The following is a 17,446-nucleotide window of genomic DNA, read 5'->3' on the forward strand; positions in this document are numbered from 1 at the left end:
AGAAATCAAATTATATCGAATGCATAATGGATAAACATATCCTAGAGTTTGAGTGTTTGGTTAGGGGCAGGGTTAAACATTGGCTTCATTTAAAAGCCACCATCACACACTACACTATTTTAATTTAACTATTAACTTGCGCTGGTCTGTACGCCACATCACACATTGTTATTATGCTGATAGAAACGAAAGATGTAATATCTACTTGAAACATGCCCTAAAGTCACTCATACCCTGAGCTAACATTGACTCCAGTTACCATGGTGATGTGTTTACCTTCCAACGATTCTAAGCCTTAAAGGTATTACAAAGTTTTGGTATGGGGTCATGAATTTGATTCAAATTAACATATTGGAAGCATATGCAATCCTACAATATCCAGTGATCGTGGTCCCGGTTGAAATCGAGTCTAAAGTTATGAAATTATAAATAATAAACTCTTCATGTTGTATAGCTCCCTCTCAAGGTCAAGATATTAATTTGGCTATGAAACAATGTTTCTTGACTAAAATCGACCGATTAGCTACTCCCGTTTGGAAATTATATATCACAACTACATATTCTGAGATTTTCATGGTCGCAGCTACCATTGTACGGCCGTAGGCGCTATTTGAAATTTATCAAAATTTACCGGGAGCACCGGTAAATTTTTATATTCAATTTTTCTCGAAAACAGAAGTGTTTTAGGGGTTAATTTTTTTAGTGCTTATAATACATCCACAGGGGCATCCAAATATATCAAAATTGTAAAGATTCACTATCTACCCAATTTTCAAAATTTCCCAAAACTTTGTATTACCTTTAACAATGTCTGATTAAAGACATTATACGTGGATGGTCGGAAACCTAAGTATTTCGCTGTATACCCCTCGTCTTTCCATAATGTCTACTCAAACCTTTTTCTCGTATATCAAACTTTCACAAACTCATAAACCAAGAAATAATCAGCTTAAATATATCGTACACCAAGTGATGGAACATATGAAAAGAAAACAATCTTTTATTTCAACGAAATTTTAATATGCGTAATTATCTGCATAAAAAGCATGTAGTAGTTGTAAAATGTCTTGTTCAAATAAAAAAAAAATTTGAATCAATGTTCCGAATTTAGTCTCAAGATATATCACATTTTCAAACTAATATTATCTTCTTATTAGTTTGTGTTTTGAGCACAATACTATATCACATTAGTATATCATAATATCATTATATTTGTAGATCAAATATAGGAGACCTATGAACCCTTATATGTTAATTTATACAATGTGCATTACATATCATAGGCCTACTGAATGGATCATGTTGCGGATCATATCTAATCAAAGAAACTAAAGTTATATTAATGTCGGCGGTGTTGTTGATATCATCATCATCATCATCATTGGTGTCATCATCATTTAATATCATTCAATTCAATTCAATTCAATTCAATTTATTTCAACTATAAAAATGCATATACAATAATTCATGGCAATATAAAAACAGGAGCCCCTAAAAAAAATTGAATGCAACTTGTGGTTGGGGCACCAATCAACAAAAACAACATTAACGGGAAAACAAATAAATACAAGAAAAAAGATTGTAAAGACCTATATATGAGCATAAAACATTACAGCAAAGCATTGTTTTTATTTTGAGTACCATTATTATTATCATTGTTATTATCATCATCATCATCATCATCATCATCATCATTATTATAACATTACTATGAAAATTAATGTTTATTCTTGTCTGTTCGTTACTAATAGGCGAGTAAACAAAAGCAACAAATAATTTTACAGAATTTGGTATAATCCTTGTCAAACATTTTCTCTTTTTTTCTCTCTCTTTTTCAACTCTCTACCTCATCTAAGGAGCTGCATCTCCACTGTAATCAATGTGCGTTAGTCTTCAGTTCAGGCCATCTGCTAGGCTCTAACATGGGAAAAGAGATCGACAGAGCAGACTGCGTCATCAGACAGAACACTGCCACAGTGCGCAACCATATAGACGATGTGGGCATGCGCACTACAGTACGTGTGATTGGCCACAGTAATTTTAAGCGGGGTCTCCTCACTCCAAAGATAGGACAGAGTGAGATACTGTTGAGCCCCAAAACAAGACCCTCGATGATTTATGTTCCTTGGCTTTATAAGGAAACCATTAACAGGACTACTCATGATGTCTTCAAAACTGCGAGGAGGTTTAGCACGAGTTTTCCCAAAGTAAAATTTTATTTCCAGACTGACGATATGATCGATGACATGGAAAGAAAATTTATGAATGAAACGGGATTAAACAGGTAAATAACGATTACAAAAATAACAAGTTTTTGCTGCAGACAATGCATGATGATATAAATGGATAAATACACAAATGAAGAAATAATTAATAGGCCTATATATAACTAAAGAAAATGTTAATGAGTGCAAATACAACCATACATTAATAAATAAATGAATATTAAAACAATTTATATAAATGAATAACAAATCATTCAACCACCCAGCTAGGAAGAGGTTTTATGATTGACCTAATGTTAAGCCATTGGCATTGCATTACACATGAGGGAAAAGGAAAGTCATCTGCAATATTAGATTCATAACCACTTTGTAATTAGAGTGTCCTTAATATGTGCTGTTTGTTTTGTTTTTGATTTGTTTCGGTATCTTTTTCACTTCTATTCTTTAAGTTAATACCTTTTCATAATATTTTGTCTTTTCTGTTTTTATTTCATGGTGCCGTGGTTCACTACCATGCGGTTATACATGTAGTACTCAACGTTGGCTAACCATTGATCGCACTTGTTTGTATCACCATTATTCTCTTAATGCATTTTTGTTTCAGAACGGAGATTAAATCCTGGTTCAGTACTGGATACATGTCTGTCCTCTTTGCCCTCGATGTTTGTGATAATGTCGTCTGCTATGGAGTATCAGACGTAGACTACTGCAGGTACAACTTGCTTTCCTCAGGCTTGAATAAACGTTTGTTCAAAATTGTGAATAATTTGAAATATACATTTATTATTAACCTGATGTGAAATGGCTTTGAATAATCAGAATGATAAAAAAAACGCCCTTTTGATGAATTTAAAGTTTTCGATTAACCGGTGGGCTAGTTTAATAGCATAAAGTGTGGCGGCAGATATGGTTACGTATACTATTTTGTAGGCAGATGACTGGCAGGGATGTAACTGCTTTCTATTTACCAATGCATTGATTGACTCGTGTGTCTTGATCGCTTTTAATGATATTTAATTGAGATATAGCAATTGGCATAGAATTATCGTTTTGTTTTTTCTCTCTATCTGTCCTCATTCCCCGCCCTGTTTTCAATTTCTTTACATCCACTGCGCATCAGACGAGAACCACAATCTCAGGTTGGCTATCACTACTACGACACCGGCAAGGATCGTTCTCTTGAATGCAGCTACTTCAACAACAGAGAATATATGGTCAAAGGCGGTCATAAATTCTTGACGGAGAAAAAGCTGTACGCCAGATGGGCACAACTCAAACCTTTGACGTTCCGCGCACCCACTTGGCCTGAAAGTGCGTTCAACTTGAGCGGGGAGTTTGAATCGCCTTACCTGAGTGTGTATAGAAAGGCGAAGGAAGATGGTTCTTTCGCGAGTATCGCGATCTATGCTAAATCAGTTATTGAGAACAATCCTAAACCCTTGAGTAATGCTAAGGTTCGGAGGCCAATCCTTAAAAAGTCCCATATAATAAGGCGACCAGGAGGTCTACCTCATCGTTCTTTAAAGAAAAAGAAAAAGAGGGGCCGATGACAAAAGGTTACATGCAGTAGAAGTCTAATATAGGTTAACAATGCAGCATTTTTATCAATTTATTAGGAAACCATCATTCAGGGTTTTAAAACATTCCAGTTTATACGACATAAACGAGGGTTGAGGGTTCGAATTCTAGCCCGACACTAGAGTCCTTTGGCAAGACATTAATCCGCATCTACCCCTCTTCACCCAGGTGCATGCACATTGATACCTGAACACATTGATGGGTCATAAAGATTGTAGGGCCCTCAGGAAGAAGAGCAATGAGGCAGTTGAGGCTTCCGAGGGTAAATAAAATTATTATTATTATTATTATTGTTTTATTATGAATTCAAAAAGATATAAGAGTTGGATTTGTCGATATACACAAGAACTTTTGGGATAAGTATGATACGACGGTAAGAACGCTTCATCAAGTCACGTGAAGGAAGTGTTGAAAACAGTTTCTACACAGGGAAATGGGCAAAATAAATGCCGTTGTAGAAGGACAGGCCTTATAACTCACTTTATCCAAGGATTATTCAGTCTTTAGACTGTTGTTCCTATCCATGGTTTCCTTTGGTTGGGGTTGACATCATATTTATCTAGGGCATCTTTCCACCACTTCGCAAGTCCATATTTGAATCGAATGATAGTGGTACTCTCCACAACATCGCCTGGAAGACCATTCCACACATTGATTATTCTCTGGCTGAATGAGTTTTCCCTTAGTGTCTTCCGGCATTTTAGCCTGTAAAGCTTAAAGGCGCACATTTCCGCTAGTGTAGTTATCGCTGCTCTAGTCATCGCCATCTTGGTTCCGACGATCGACTTCTAATTTGCATACAGCTGTCAATCATAGTACGGCCTGCCTTCGGCAAGCCAGCTGATCACTGCCGATCGTGACGTCACGAAAGTGGGCGGAAACAGCAACCGAATCTTAGAGCCGAACTGCGATTGGTTGTACAAGTATCTTGTGTGTTCTTTATTTTCCGCCAAAAAAGAAAAAAAATCAAAATTGTTCTGATTATGTTGATCATAATTTTTATACTCATGACTGTGTCTGTGGATTCTTTGTATGTCAAGCACCCCGATGTAGAGGTGTAGTGGTCGAGTGGATACGTCGCCGGACTGTCGATCACAAGGTCCGCGGTTCGAGTCCCGCCGCCGCACTAATGTCCTTTGGCAAGACATTGATCTACATTTGGCACACTCCACCCAGGTGAAGTAAATGGGTACCTGGTAGGAATGTATTCCTTGAAACGCAGCGCGCGTAACAGCTGCACTGCTAAAGCCAGGGTAGTTATGCTGCATTATTGTAGAGCGCTTAGAGACTTCTGATGATAAAGTAAGTGTTAGGCGCTATATAAGCAAGGATAATAATTATTTATTATTATTTATGCAGGGATATCAATTTTAGGTGATTTCAATGATTTTAACTTTCGAGAAATCGTAAGAGACGATAGGATTAAACAAGTAGTGGATAAACCCATGAGGGAATGTAACATACATGTACTTGACAAGATTTACACAAATTCTTCTGAATTTGATACAGGTATTTTGACTCTTCCACCAATTGGCATAAGTGACCACAACTGTATCATTTGGTCTCCTGATAATTTTTTTAAACAAACAACTAAAAGGAAAACAAGATTGTACATCCATTGATAGACAGCGGGATACGCTTGTTTGGTCAATGGTTTACTGCTCATACATGGGAGGAAGTTTTTCAAAACTCTGCTTTAATGTTAACGTGTACCAGGTTAATCGATACTCTTCAAACTCACCTTGATTTATACTTGCCTACATGTGAAATAAATGTGTGCAATACTGATAAACCATGGATAACTCCACGTATAAAATCACTTATCCGTGACAGACAAAGCGCTTTTAAGAATGGAAATAATTATCTTTGTAAACATTTACGCAATAAAGTTGCTGAAAATGATTGTTACAATTCTCGTATATATACAAAGAGAAAAGTTGAATAATCCGTCAGCTTGGTACAAACATATTAAAATACTTACAAACGGTAAATGTTACCCTGTTCCAATTACTATTCCTGGTATTGAATCACAACAACCTCATTGTTATAAAGAAGCTGCTAATGCAATTAATAATTTGTTTGTGTCTGTTGCCTCTGATCTTCCTCCTTTAAGATAGGAAGACTTTACCATTTTTGTTTACCTTCAAAGTGCAATAGCCCAGAAATTAGTTACAAAATCGTTAGCAATTCATCCAGCATGGCAGAACTGGCTACCTCTCAAAAAAGAAATTAGAATATCATTACGTCAGGCTTCTACATATCATAATTTCAAATGCAAAACCAACCGCTTCAAAAACAGCCCTTTACCATATTTGATCAATCTAACTATCCATAATTCAATGCTTTTTTTTAGCTACATGTTCAATTTCAAACACAGTACTGGTCTTCACCTAAGTCGTCTCCAGTCTTAAAATCCAATGTATTCATTTATAAGCATAAAACTTCTTTTTGTCATTTTTAATATGTAATGTAATTTTTAAATGTATTTTTAACAATCTTTTTAACGTGTCAATATTCAAAAAATGCGAGTTATCTGTAAACATGAACAATCCAACTTCTGCTGCTTTTCATATAAAATGACAATTACGATGCATGTATTTTGAAATTGAATAATGAACCAGTATTGAATTGAATTGCATTGAATTAAACTTCGGCACATGTATGCGATAGTCGGCATTGTTCGGGCATTCGGAACATGCCATTTGCGTAAGGGCCGTGTTCTGTTGGTGTCAATAGGCAGCTAGCACCGTCCGCCAGCGCGTACCTATTTTGAACGCCCTCTGGAATACAGGGAACGTGCGTCTTTAAGTGAGTGGCCACGGGTGCGACTGCACTTTGTTCTGCTGAAAAATTGTTGTTCTTGAAGATTGTCAAATATAGATAGCAGCAGAGGAACCATACATGAAATTATAAAAGTGGACTAAAAGCTCTTTTAATGTTCCTATTCTCGTAAGTGGGCAAACACTGGTTTCACAATACTAGTGAATATCCTTGGTGCCGTGCTCAGACCATTAGATAGGGCTTTAATTTGCCAGCATTTGTCTTTTCATTTGAATCTCAAGAACTTGCTGTGATGCTTGTTGATTTGGATCGAATAATAAGCATCCTGTAGATCGACTGAGGCTTAATAGCAATTCTGAGTCAACAAATAAGTTGCTGTATGAATGCAATCCATGTTGAAATGTTGGTTCATAAGATTCAGATTTAATTCTGAAAGATCGAGGATCAAACGCATACCACCATTTTTCTTTGGTATGGGGAAATGTTAGATATGAAATCCCCCTGCTAGTGCGGTATGGTATGTAATCCCGTAGGATTTTTGTGCCAAAGTTGCTGTTTTGGCTTCAAAAGGGTCCCAATTGGCCAAAAATGATGGGATTCAAATTTTCAGACCCCGCCTTCATTTCCTGGGGGGTCCCTATTGGGCGCCAAAAATGGCTTATATAACGCGCAATAGGGTAATTTGGTGTCTTCGGGAAAATTTGAACCCCATCAATTTTTGATAGCTTGGACCCCAATGAATCCAAGAATGCAACAACAACAACAATCAACTTTGGCACAAAAATCCTACGGGAGCTGTTTCAGTGACATACCGTACCACACTATGCTGTCGAGAGCATGGTTTGATTTCTTCTTTATCAAGAAGTTTAGCTTTTTAGGTAATGCTAGTTTCTTCTGAGCAATAGCATAAATCTATTTGAAATTGCTTGTTAAACGGTTGATACATATCGATAAACCATATTCCCTTTGACAGTGGATATGAATATTCATATTCTTTACGATGTCTGAAATTGTATGTATTAAATAAATCAAACATGAAGCAAAGAAAGTTTTGTTCACTCGGTTTCTACTCAAGAAAAAAAGGCTCGGCAATAAGCAAAATAAACCTTAACACCTGTTTGAAAAATCTGTTCAATGCAACATGTACATTTTCATTTTGTTATATATAGAAAGAGCTTGAAAAAAACATGGAATATGATCTTTTCTCATTGTACAAAATATTTATACAAATATACGACAAAATTACCAGTGCAATGGCAAATAAAGACCACGTATTAATATTTTGGATGTAAGTAAAGTGTTTGATACGCTCAACCACGCTATATTGATTCGAGAACTTGACACAATATGGAATTCGAGAGCAAATTCTATCCTGGTTTAAGGACTACTTGTCAAGGGCGTATCGAGGGGTCGTTTCGGTTGTTCAAACACCCCCACCCTTGGCAAACAGGGGGTGTTTTCCAAGGGGGAGGGGGGGGGGTGAATGTTGAGGTTGGAAAAAGGAGTGTTCTCCTCTCCCCCCCCCCCCTCCCCTTGAAGCAAAACAAGTTCTTCCCCTCAACTGTGTTATTAAAAGGTTTAATTATATTATTGATTTAAATTATGATATGATTATATATGAATTTTAATTCATATTTACCTACAGTGTAATTCGTACATTACTTTCTATTATCGTTGAAAAATGCAGAAATAAAATCAAACAAACTTACAAACAATACTCACCGTATTTAACATAATATAACTCTGCACAATATAATAACTTGAGAAACCTCTTTATATAATTTGATATTGACGGAAGTTTGATTCGAGAAATCATTGACAACATGAAGGGAAGCAAGTAAATGTAGCCAACTACTATGACTGGGTACGTTCATCTAATGATATAGCAGTCACTAGCTTGACAAACTGTAAATATAAGGCGTACAATGTACTAAGCAATAAGGCCTAAGCATGCTAAGTGGTATATAACGGGGAAATGGAAGTTAATCACTTTATCAGTGATTAATAAACCTGGTCCATCAAAATCTCAACCAGTTCAACCTTGACCAGTTTGTTAGGAACTTTGTACTGGATATCACAAGCTCCACCACTGGTGACCGAGTAGTGCTGGAGCTTATTGAACGCTCCTGGTCTAACGAGGTGGATCTTCGGTGGATCTATCCTACCATCTGATCGGAGTCTGTCATAGATACAGTTACTGCCTCGAAGTTCTGTGTCAATCTATAGTAAAAAAAAAAAAAAAAAAAAAAAAAAAAAAAAAAAAAATCATACAACAATAATGATATAATAATAATAATAATAACATTTCAAAATCTTTTTCCCGTTAAGTATCACCATTATTTAAGATAACAATTAGAATAAGTCTATAGAATAACTCTTAGGTTCAACTTCAACAATAAAATTGATGCCTTGATATAGAGTACCAAAAGTGCTAACACCATATTTGCTCGTCGTCTAGGTTACTGGTTTTAAACAACGGAGACTGCGCATGAGGTCCACTGCGAAATCATTCAAGCAACGAGCTGGAGCAAGGGGAATTCAGTGTTTGAGGCTGGTTTGATCACCACACCATGTATTGTTTAGCACAACATTGTTTGGAAACAGCAACCTTGTCATCTTTGCTTTCCTAACGTAACACTTCGGTACCCTTTAAGCAGAAATGACATACATTGCACAAAGGACGAATGATAAAAACTCTTTGTTGTGACACGGCTTTGAAAGAACGGATTTAAATAATGGGGTGATAAATAAGAAAAGGTAGCTAGACGTATAATCTCACCATTTTCTTTTGATCCTCACTGACTGTCACACTGCCAGTTATCTCGATGAAAAGGATATAACATGGAGCAGCATTTCCTGGAAATGGAAGACAGATAAATAAAACTAATAATTAATTCGGTAGTCATAATCCTAATAATTCAAATGTATATTTACTTTGCACTCGTTGTTATTTTCATGAATATATTTTGACATTATTTAGGTTCATCCATATTTGGAAATATTCATAGTACCTTAATATTTCATCTCATTTCAAAGTATCATTCGTGACAGCTATTTCTTGGAAACGTCAACTGGCATGTTTTGTATCTGATAATTAAGTAAGTAGACTATTTCTAATATTACTAGTTGCCTTTGTCTTATTCTGTGATTGCTATAATCAACGAATCGCCATGCACATCGCTTGCTGAAATCGGGAAGATTCTGTATTACACCTAACGGGACATGTTAGCCTGCATCATCACGAGGCCAATTAGTTTACTTCATCAACTCTTTCTGTCAGGCCTAGGAAAAATTTATCCGCCGCGTCACATACTAGGCTTTTATATTATGAAAACGTATTGAGAGCATTCCAACATACCTTGGGTGGCTGTATCGATCAATGTACTCTCAGCCACGGCGTAATTAGTCAACTCCACCTCAATCCACTGATCAATAGCGGTCTTGAGCGAGTCGTAGAAGACTTTCTGATCAATCTTCTCAAAAAATCAGTTCAACATCTGTCCATTCCTAAACAGACACAAACGGAGGTAATATAATATTTTTGAATCATTGGATATTATTGAAATCATTATTTATTTCAAATTCATTATCGTGTGGCTAACATTTTCTAAATCTTTCATATACATGTATATAATTATATTCAAACACATTTGCAATCAAATTTAACACGCGCTGCAATTTTTATACAGATTCTTCAAAGACCAGATTATATATATAGAAAAAGATAATCAGAGAGAGAAGGGAAGGGGGCATGAGTAGGGGAGAGAGAGAGAGAGAGAGAGAGATAAAGAAAGAAAGAAAGAGACGGAAAGACATAGGCAGAGGCATGAGAGGGGAAGAGAGGGAGAGAGATTTACAGATAGAGAATGGAGAAAGGGTCAGGGGTGGGGTATAATTCATAACAATATTACTATCTTCACCCCAAAGTGTATAAATAGACCTAACCTGTATCCGAATTCAAAGACCGGTGTTGCCTGTTCAAATCGTGTAACATTGATGACGTCACCCATGCGATACCGATAGAGCCCGGATTTTGATGTGATGACGATCTCATAACTCTCACCTACTTGGAGTTCTTGGGGTAAGAGGGTAGCAGGTTCTTCTTCATCTCTGATCACCACATGAATTTTAAAAGAAGGCAAAATACGGAAATTTGTAGCGGACCAGTGGGGGACCAATCACTCAAAAAAATATAAGTTGATTGCAGCCAGTAAAACCCATTAACTTTGATGATGATGATGATAATAACGATGAAGATGACGATGATGATGACGATGATAATGAAGGGGAAGGGTGGACAGGACTTCCACATAGTCGGGGTAACATTTTACAATTTATTTATTGGGTATTCAATGGTGTCTTCTTTGAAGCTCAACCATGCATGAACGTTTTAATGAGAACAGCCCTAGCCCGATTGATCTCAACTCCCAAAGCAAAGGGCTCCCTCTGGCAGGGTACTTACAGTTCAGCGATGGGGATGAATTCGTAGAAGTTGTGAAGAAAAGAAGGAACATAGCCGAGCCTCTTCTCTAATGGCCACATGTTCATTGCAATAAATCCCTCAGATGCGCCGATTACGTAAGAATATATTGGAATATCTGAAAGATAATTGTTTAGTTAGAATTGCCATGAGAAATAGCAAGTGAAATATAAATTAAACAAGTTTGGAGTTTAAATCTCCAGTGGTTCTTGAGATATCATGATAACAATCTCAATGTATGGAATTTCATAAGTTGACCTCTGTGACCCTTGACCTTTGACCTACGTGCTCCAAAATCTAATCAGATTGTCTTCCTATGGTGATACACACTATCATTAAGTTTGAAGTTTAAATCTCCAGTGGTTCTTGAGATATTATGATATGGTGATACATACTATCATTAAGTTTGAAGTGAAAATTCTCCAGTGGTTCTTGAGATATCGCGATAACGATCTCAATGTATGGAATTTCATAAGTTGACCTCTGTGACCCTTGACCTTTGACCTACGTGCTCCAAAATCTAATCAGATTGTCTTCCTATATGGTGATACACACTATCATTAAGTTTGAAGTTTAAATCTCCAGTGGTTCTTGAGATATTATGATAACAATCTCAATGTATGGAATTTCATAAGTTGACCTCTGTGACCCTTGACCTTTGACCCACGTGCTCCAAAATCTAATCAGATCGTCTTCCTATGGTGATACATACTATCCTTAAGTTTGAAGTTTTTACATCTCCAGTGGTTCTTGAGATATCATGATAACAATCTCAATGTATGGAATTTCATAAGTTGACCTCTGTGACCCTTGACCTTTGACATACGTGCTCCAAAATGTAATCAGATTGTTTTCCTATAGTGATACACACTATCACTATTAGTTTGAAGTTTAAATCTCCAGTGGTTCTTGAGATATCATGATAACAATCTCAATGTATGGAATTTCATAAGTTGACCTCTGTGACCCTTGACCTTTCACATACGTGCTCCAAACTCTAATCAGATCGTCTTCCTATGGTGATACATACTATCCTTAAGTTTGAAGTTTAAATCTTAAATGGTTCTTGAGATATCGCGCTAACAAAGTCAATACAAGGAATTTCATAAGTTGACCTCTGTGACCTGTGACCTTTGACCTACGTACTCCAAAATCTAATCAGATCGTCTTCCTATGGTGATACATACTATCCTTAAGTTTGAAGTTTAAATCTTAAATGGTTCTTGAGATATTGTGATAACGGTCAAACGGGACGGACGTACGGACGGACAACCCGAAAACATGATGCCTCCGGCACCACCTTCGGTGGCGGAGGCATAAAAAGACAACACCTGAGGAAATATTCGAATACAAAATGAAAATAATGTCTAACCGCCAGTACATAGTATTGATCTTCGTATTGATATATAAAGAGTACTACTACTACTACTACTGCTACTACTACTACCACTACTACTACTGATACTACTACTACTACTACTACTTCTACTACTACTACTTCTACTACTACTACTACTACTACTACTATTTGAACTACTACTACTTCTATTACTGCTCATCCTCTTCTACCTCCTCCTCCTACTACTACTACTTCCACGACTACTATTAAAAAAGGAGAAACCCCTACATTCACCACCTGCAAGATTGAAATTCATGAAAGTTTCAGTACAAAGTAATCCGGGGATCTCAGTCATGTAGAAATACTGTAAGCATGCGTGACAACAGGTTTTCCAGACACTCCCTAAACGAGGATGTCTTCTGAAACCTAAATGAGGATTTCGCGTGGTTTTCTTTCCTGAATTCACACCATGATTACGGGTAATTCAAAAAAGGTGTACTCCTAAACAAGTATTGTAAAATACTAACCCTTGAGCATTTTGAAGAGCGATAGGATTACCATTTAAGTTGTTGACAATGTAAAATATTTCAAATTGCGCTTCTGATGGTAAATTCACAATGTAAAACATTATTTCAATATAGAAGCAATAGCATCCACCTGTAAATTTCTAAACGGGTTTAATGCACAGCCCTCATAAGTCCTTTCTTTGAAAAAATAAAAGAATTACATTTCAAATTTGATCTATTTTTATATAAAGTACATGTAGTGTTTACAAAAAGTGCACAGTGTACAGTGAATAGTTACTATTCTACTTTGCAAAACAAAATATAAGGGATCAGCTATATGGGCGTGAGACTCGGTAGGTCTTGGTCGGTATCGTAGGCATCCGTCTTGATCTACTGAAGATCTTAAGATCGTTTCAAACCGACTCGCACTCATTATAAGCTCCCTCTCGCGGTCGTCGTCCATACTATGAGCAAACTTAACACGACGAATTATTACCCCTTTTTGGCCCTGAGGGCTAGAAAAATACCCTTAAACGTATACGGGCGCGTAGAGCGGGATTTTGCATCATTTTGAAGGAGTACTCTTTTTCGTCAAAATGTCCCAAAATGGACGTTTTTGAACCCCTTAACCCTTACTGTATTGGGGGGGGGGGGGGGGGGGTCACGCATGCTTACAGTAGGGAGTTTTAGATTCGCACGAAGACAATAGGTCTATGCTACGATCGACGTCCTTTTAATGCACTGCCTTGAATGGACGTCACACGTATCAGTCCACGCAAATCTAAAAGTCCCTATTATAGAGATATTGACTGCTACGAGAGGACTGGCTGTTTTTATACGCTCAAGGGAAATTTGCCTCCGCTGCTATTACTCCGAGGCGCGCCTGAGTGGGTGGCGCGCCGAGGGGTGATAGCAGCGGAGGCAAATTTCCCAAGAGCCAGTATAGAAACAGCCAGTTCTCGAGTATTTAAGCAGTCGATATCCCTTTCATACGCCGAATTCAAACACAAATCTACCAAGAATTCTTACCTTATCCTTTTATCGAGTAAAGGTTGGTTAAAACATTACGGAAAATCCGAGACACTGTCTGTTTATCTTTGACGGAAAAAGGACTGAAATTTTCAATCAGTTGGGAATTGCAGACAAAAAGCACTGTGTCCGCGCTCGCTCAAAGAACATTTTAACACTTACACCGATGGGTATTGCAGCAAAATCGGGCAAAGTAAACAGATGAGAGTGCTCAAAAGGTCACACCGTGGAGTTTCAAATTTACGTTTGATTGATTAAAACTTGATTTTGTTTCTTCTTCTTTGTACCCACCTCCTGTATACTTCCTTGCAAGTCGAAATCTGGTGTCCTGTGGGTCTACGCCCATGATCACTTTGACGTGAGGCCACACCCTAGGGACTATGTGCTCGAAACCCTTCTTGAATTCCTTCCTCAACTCCTCCGCCCGAATGGGGTCGCCCTTTCCTTCCAGCTCACGGGAAAGCTGCTCGCGGATTCCTGCGTCGAGATTGAGAGAAGACAGGATGGTCCCGTGTTCGATGTCTTCAACGATGTCTTGCCAACAATTCCCCAGCTGTACCAACATCGTCTCAAAGAAGGTTACGAAGTTAGAAGCGATTATTCCTATAAAGCAAGTACATCACATCTTTATGAATTATTAATCTTCGTTTTATTATTGATAGATTTGAATTTATTACCCCTATGAAATACTGAATTTCTTAGGCTTGAAACTCACTTATCAGGTGTATCTTGGAATATTATTAACGTGGGTTCATTGTCTATTGTATTTATCATGTTTCCATATAGCTCAATTGAAATAAAATTTATTTACTCATATTTAAAGATAAAATTTAGTACTGGTAATGCGATTGCATTGTGAAAGAAAAGGTGTGGAAAGGATCAGAAACAGTTGATCATGTAGCATGTACGTATTGGTGTGCACTGCAAGGTTCTGGAGTCATCAAAATCATAATAAATTTGATCGAGTCTTGGTAAAGTAACAAGAACTGTACACAGAAAGCTACATATGGGACAACACACATGGTGTCGGGGCTAGTACTACCTTGACTTCCTTGTCTTTCTATGCTCATTACTCAGCCAGTATACATTTTCTTCCAAAATTGTTTGGCACATGTCATTTATTTGTAATTTTGAACATTCAGTGTAAGTTTCGTTTGATTCTGTGAGAATTTTTTTTTATTTTTTACCGGAACTGGAGTTTATCTAATGGACTGTAATTTAGTATTTAAAAATTCCCCTTTCGATCCAGTACATTAATATGACTGGTATTCTAGCCCAATTGGCGCTATACTTTACCTATAGATTTGTCTCTCAGTGCAAACAGCAGGTGAATATAAGTGGCTTCATACGCTGTCAGGATAGTGAAGCCAGCCGGGGGTGTGTTGAAGATTGACATTAGGAGGGCGTTGTCTGCTGGGATCGTGAGCGCCGATTCTATTGGTACACCAGCCTTAGAGCGAGATATCACCGGATGAACGTAATACTGCAATCGTTTCTGTAGCGGTCCAAGAACAGGAAACGCCTCTTGGAGCAATCCCGTTACGACTGATGATATGTCCATTAGGATACCTTGTCTATCTACTATCGGGAAGTACTTTGGTTGTCCGGTCGTACCTGAAGTACGAGTGAAAGACTTCGGTCTCACCGCCGTCAGGACGCTACCTTCCCCGTCCATCATGCGTTGCACGTAGGGGCGGTAATGGTCGTATTTGGTTAGAGGATGTTTGCTGCGGAAGTCCTTGATGTTCCGCATAGAGACCAGACCGTAGTCCTTACCATACGCAGTGTCCTTGTTGTCTCTGAGGATATCGAGCAGGATGCGTTCTTGGTAGTAACCGGGTCGTTTAAGGGTCTCACGAAATTTTGGGAGCAGTGAGCGAGCTTTATGAGAAGAGGCGACTGAGAAAACGAAGTGCAAGAGAAGCTTCTTGATGCTTTGGTCAGGGGATGTCTTGAGCATCATTAACCGAACAAAAATCAGAGATACGCTTCCAGATACTACAATAAGCAGTCCTGTTACGACACACATAGATAGGGATAAGATGAGTTAGTAAACGATATTATCATGCTAACGCATTTAGATGTTTTTTCATTTGCAAATTAACATTTGCAGAAAACTTTATACTCCTTGACTGCTAAAGAAAATGCCACCGGTATGGAAATATTGTTATCTGTATTAAAAATTGCTTTAGTAAACGATACGAATATAACATTACCGCCATTTAATGTTTTTTTTTCACAGAAAATTGGCGCCATTTTTAAAAGTGCTGTGAATCATCGCCATCTTCTCATGTGCGATATACGTGAGCTTGTAATGGCATATTCACATGAAGAGGAAGGAGAGACGACACAAAATTCGTGAAAATTACGTACAAGTAATATGCTTACAATGATTAGATTGTGCGAATTGGGTTAGATATGAACATCGGCCAGGGTCTAATAGCACTGATATCTAACAAAGGAAAGACAGAATGTTGATTGAAATTATCGACCAATTAATCTTGTGAATGTGGACTTGAAGATCGGTTCGAAAGCACTGACAGAAAAAATGAAGAAAGTTTGACCCGATTTGATCCACCCTGATCAAGAAGCATTTTTGAAGGATAGATATCTTGTATAAGCTGTTCGGACAGTAAAAGGCGCTCTTTTCTTTTCTAATTATTAAAATATTCCGGATATTCTTTTAATCTAAGTATCCAAGAGGCGTTTGATTCGCTTTAAGTGTTCCAGTCTTTGAACTTTGGATGATCTTTCTGTAACTATTTTAGGGTTTTATATACCAATTTAGAGAGTTGCGTGATGAATAGGGGTGTTTCATATGGCTGTTTTCTGGTTGAATGGGGATAAGACAAGGGGACCCATTGGCTCCATAATTATTTTTCTTAGATATAGAAACGCTTGCTTTTAATATTCGACCAGACGAAGCGAAACATGGTTCGAAAATAATAGCGTACAGAATTAAAAACGTCATTGCACGCTGATCACATAACAGGTTTTTTCTTTCGGACAGTTTGTCACTTACCCACATTTTAGCCAAGCTGTAAAGATTCCGACAGTAATCATCGCTATCAAAACGAAGACATTATTGAAAGGAGCTGCTTGACATAATCAACATTCACTAGAAAATATCCAGTTTGAGAAGTCTCTAACTATTCTCGGCGTGGACATATTTTACTCCCCTAGTGCCTTTTTTTCACAATTACGAAATGTTCTTGCGAAAATAAAAGGGCAATTGAATTTATTAAGAATTGGTAAAGTACACATTTTCGAAACTTTTGCTTTCTCAAAATTATTATACCTTGCAAGCATGTTGAAATACCTTAATGGTTCATTAATAAAGTAAATAACTTATTTTTGGGTTAATTTCCAATGGTCCAAACAGGATTAAACGGGAAGCAAACACCTGATTGAAGTACTAACGCTGATATTTGGGATTTTTAACCTTTGATTTATTTACAACATGCTATCATTTTTGAAAATTGGAGTTGACTTGGCCTTTAATCCCTGT

At 37.4% G+C, this 17,446-nt stretch overlaps 2 protein-coding genes and 1 long non-coding RNA gene across 3 annotated transcripts; 1 reads left to right on the plus strand and 2 right to left on the minus strand.

Annotated features, from left to right (window-relative positions):
- The first annotated feature begins 1,922 nt into the window (after positions 1-1,922).
- LOC100888285 (alpha-N-acetylgalactosaminide alpha-2,6-sialyltransferase 6-like) lies at positions 1,923-3,775 on the plus strand. Its single transcript, XM_030989781.1, has 3 exons — positions 1,923-2,284; positions 2,830-2,937; positions 3,346-3,775. Exons 1-3 carry the CDS (start codon positions 1,923-1,925, stop codon positions 3,773-3,775), a joined length of 900 nt encoding a protein of 299 aa, XP_030845641.1.
- A 4,550-nt stretch (positions 3,776-8,325) lies between these two features.
- On the minus strand, positions 8,326-10,087 carry LOC115925966. The gene is made up of 3 exons (XR_004064897.1): positions 9,943-10,087; positions 9,364-9,440; positions 8,326-8,804 (listed from the first exon to the last, which is right to left on the minus strand). It is a non-coding gene; the product is annotated as an uncharacterized LOC115925966 (long non-coding RNA).
- Positions 10,088-10,480: 393 nt separating this feature from the next.
- Positions 10,481-15,739, minus strand: LOC105441721 (jasmonoyl--L-amino acid synthetase JAR1-like). The gene is made up of 4 exons (XM_030989786.1): positions 15,235-15,739; positions 14,230-14,541; positions 11,047-11,182; positions 10,481-10,694 (listed from the first exon to the last, which is right to left on the minus strand). Exons 1-4 carry the CDS (start codon positions 15,689-15,691, stop codon positions 10,481-10,483), a joined length of 1,119 nt encoding a protein of 372 aa, XP_030845646.1. The 5' UTR covers positions 15,692-15,739.
- Positions 15,740-17,446: the final 1,707 nt, after the last annotated feature.

The sequence above is a fragment of the Strongylocentrotus purpuratus genome, unplaced genomic scaffold (genome assembly GCF_000002235.5).
Source record: "Strongylocentrotus purpuratus isolate Spur 01 unplaced genomic scaffold, Spur_5.0 spur5_contig_843, whole genome shotgun sequence".
In the NCBI taxonomy this organism is placed as follows: Eukaryota; Metazoa; Echinodermata; class Echinoidea; order Camarodonta; family Strongylocentrotidae; genus Strongylocentrotus; species Strongylocentrotus purpuratus.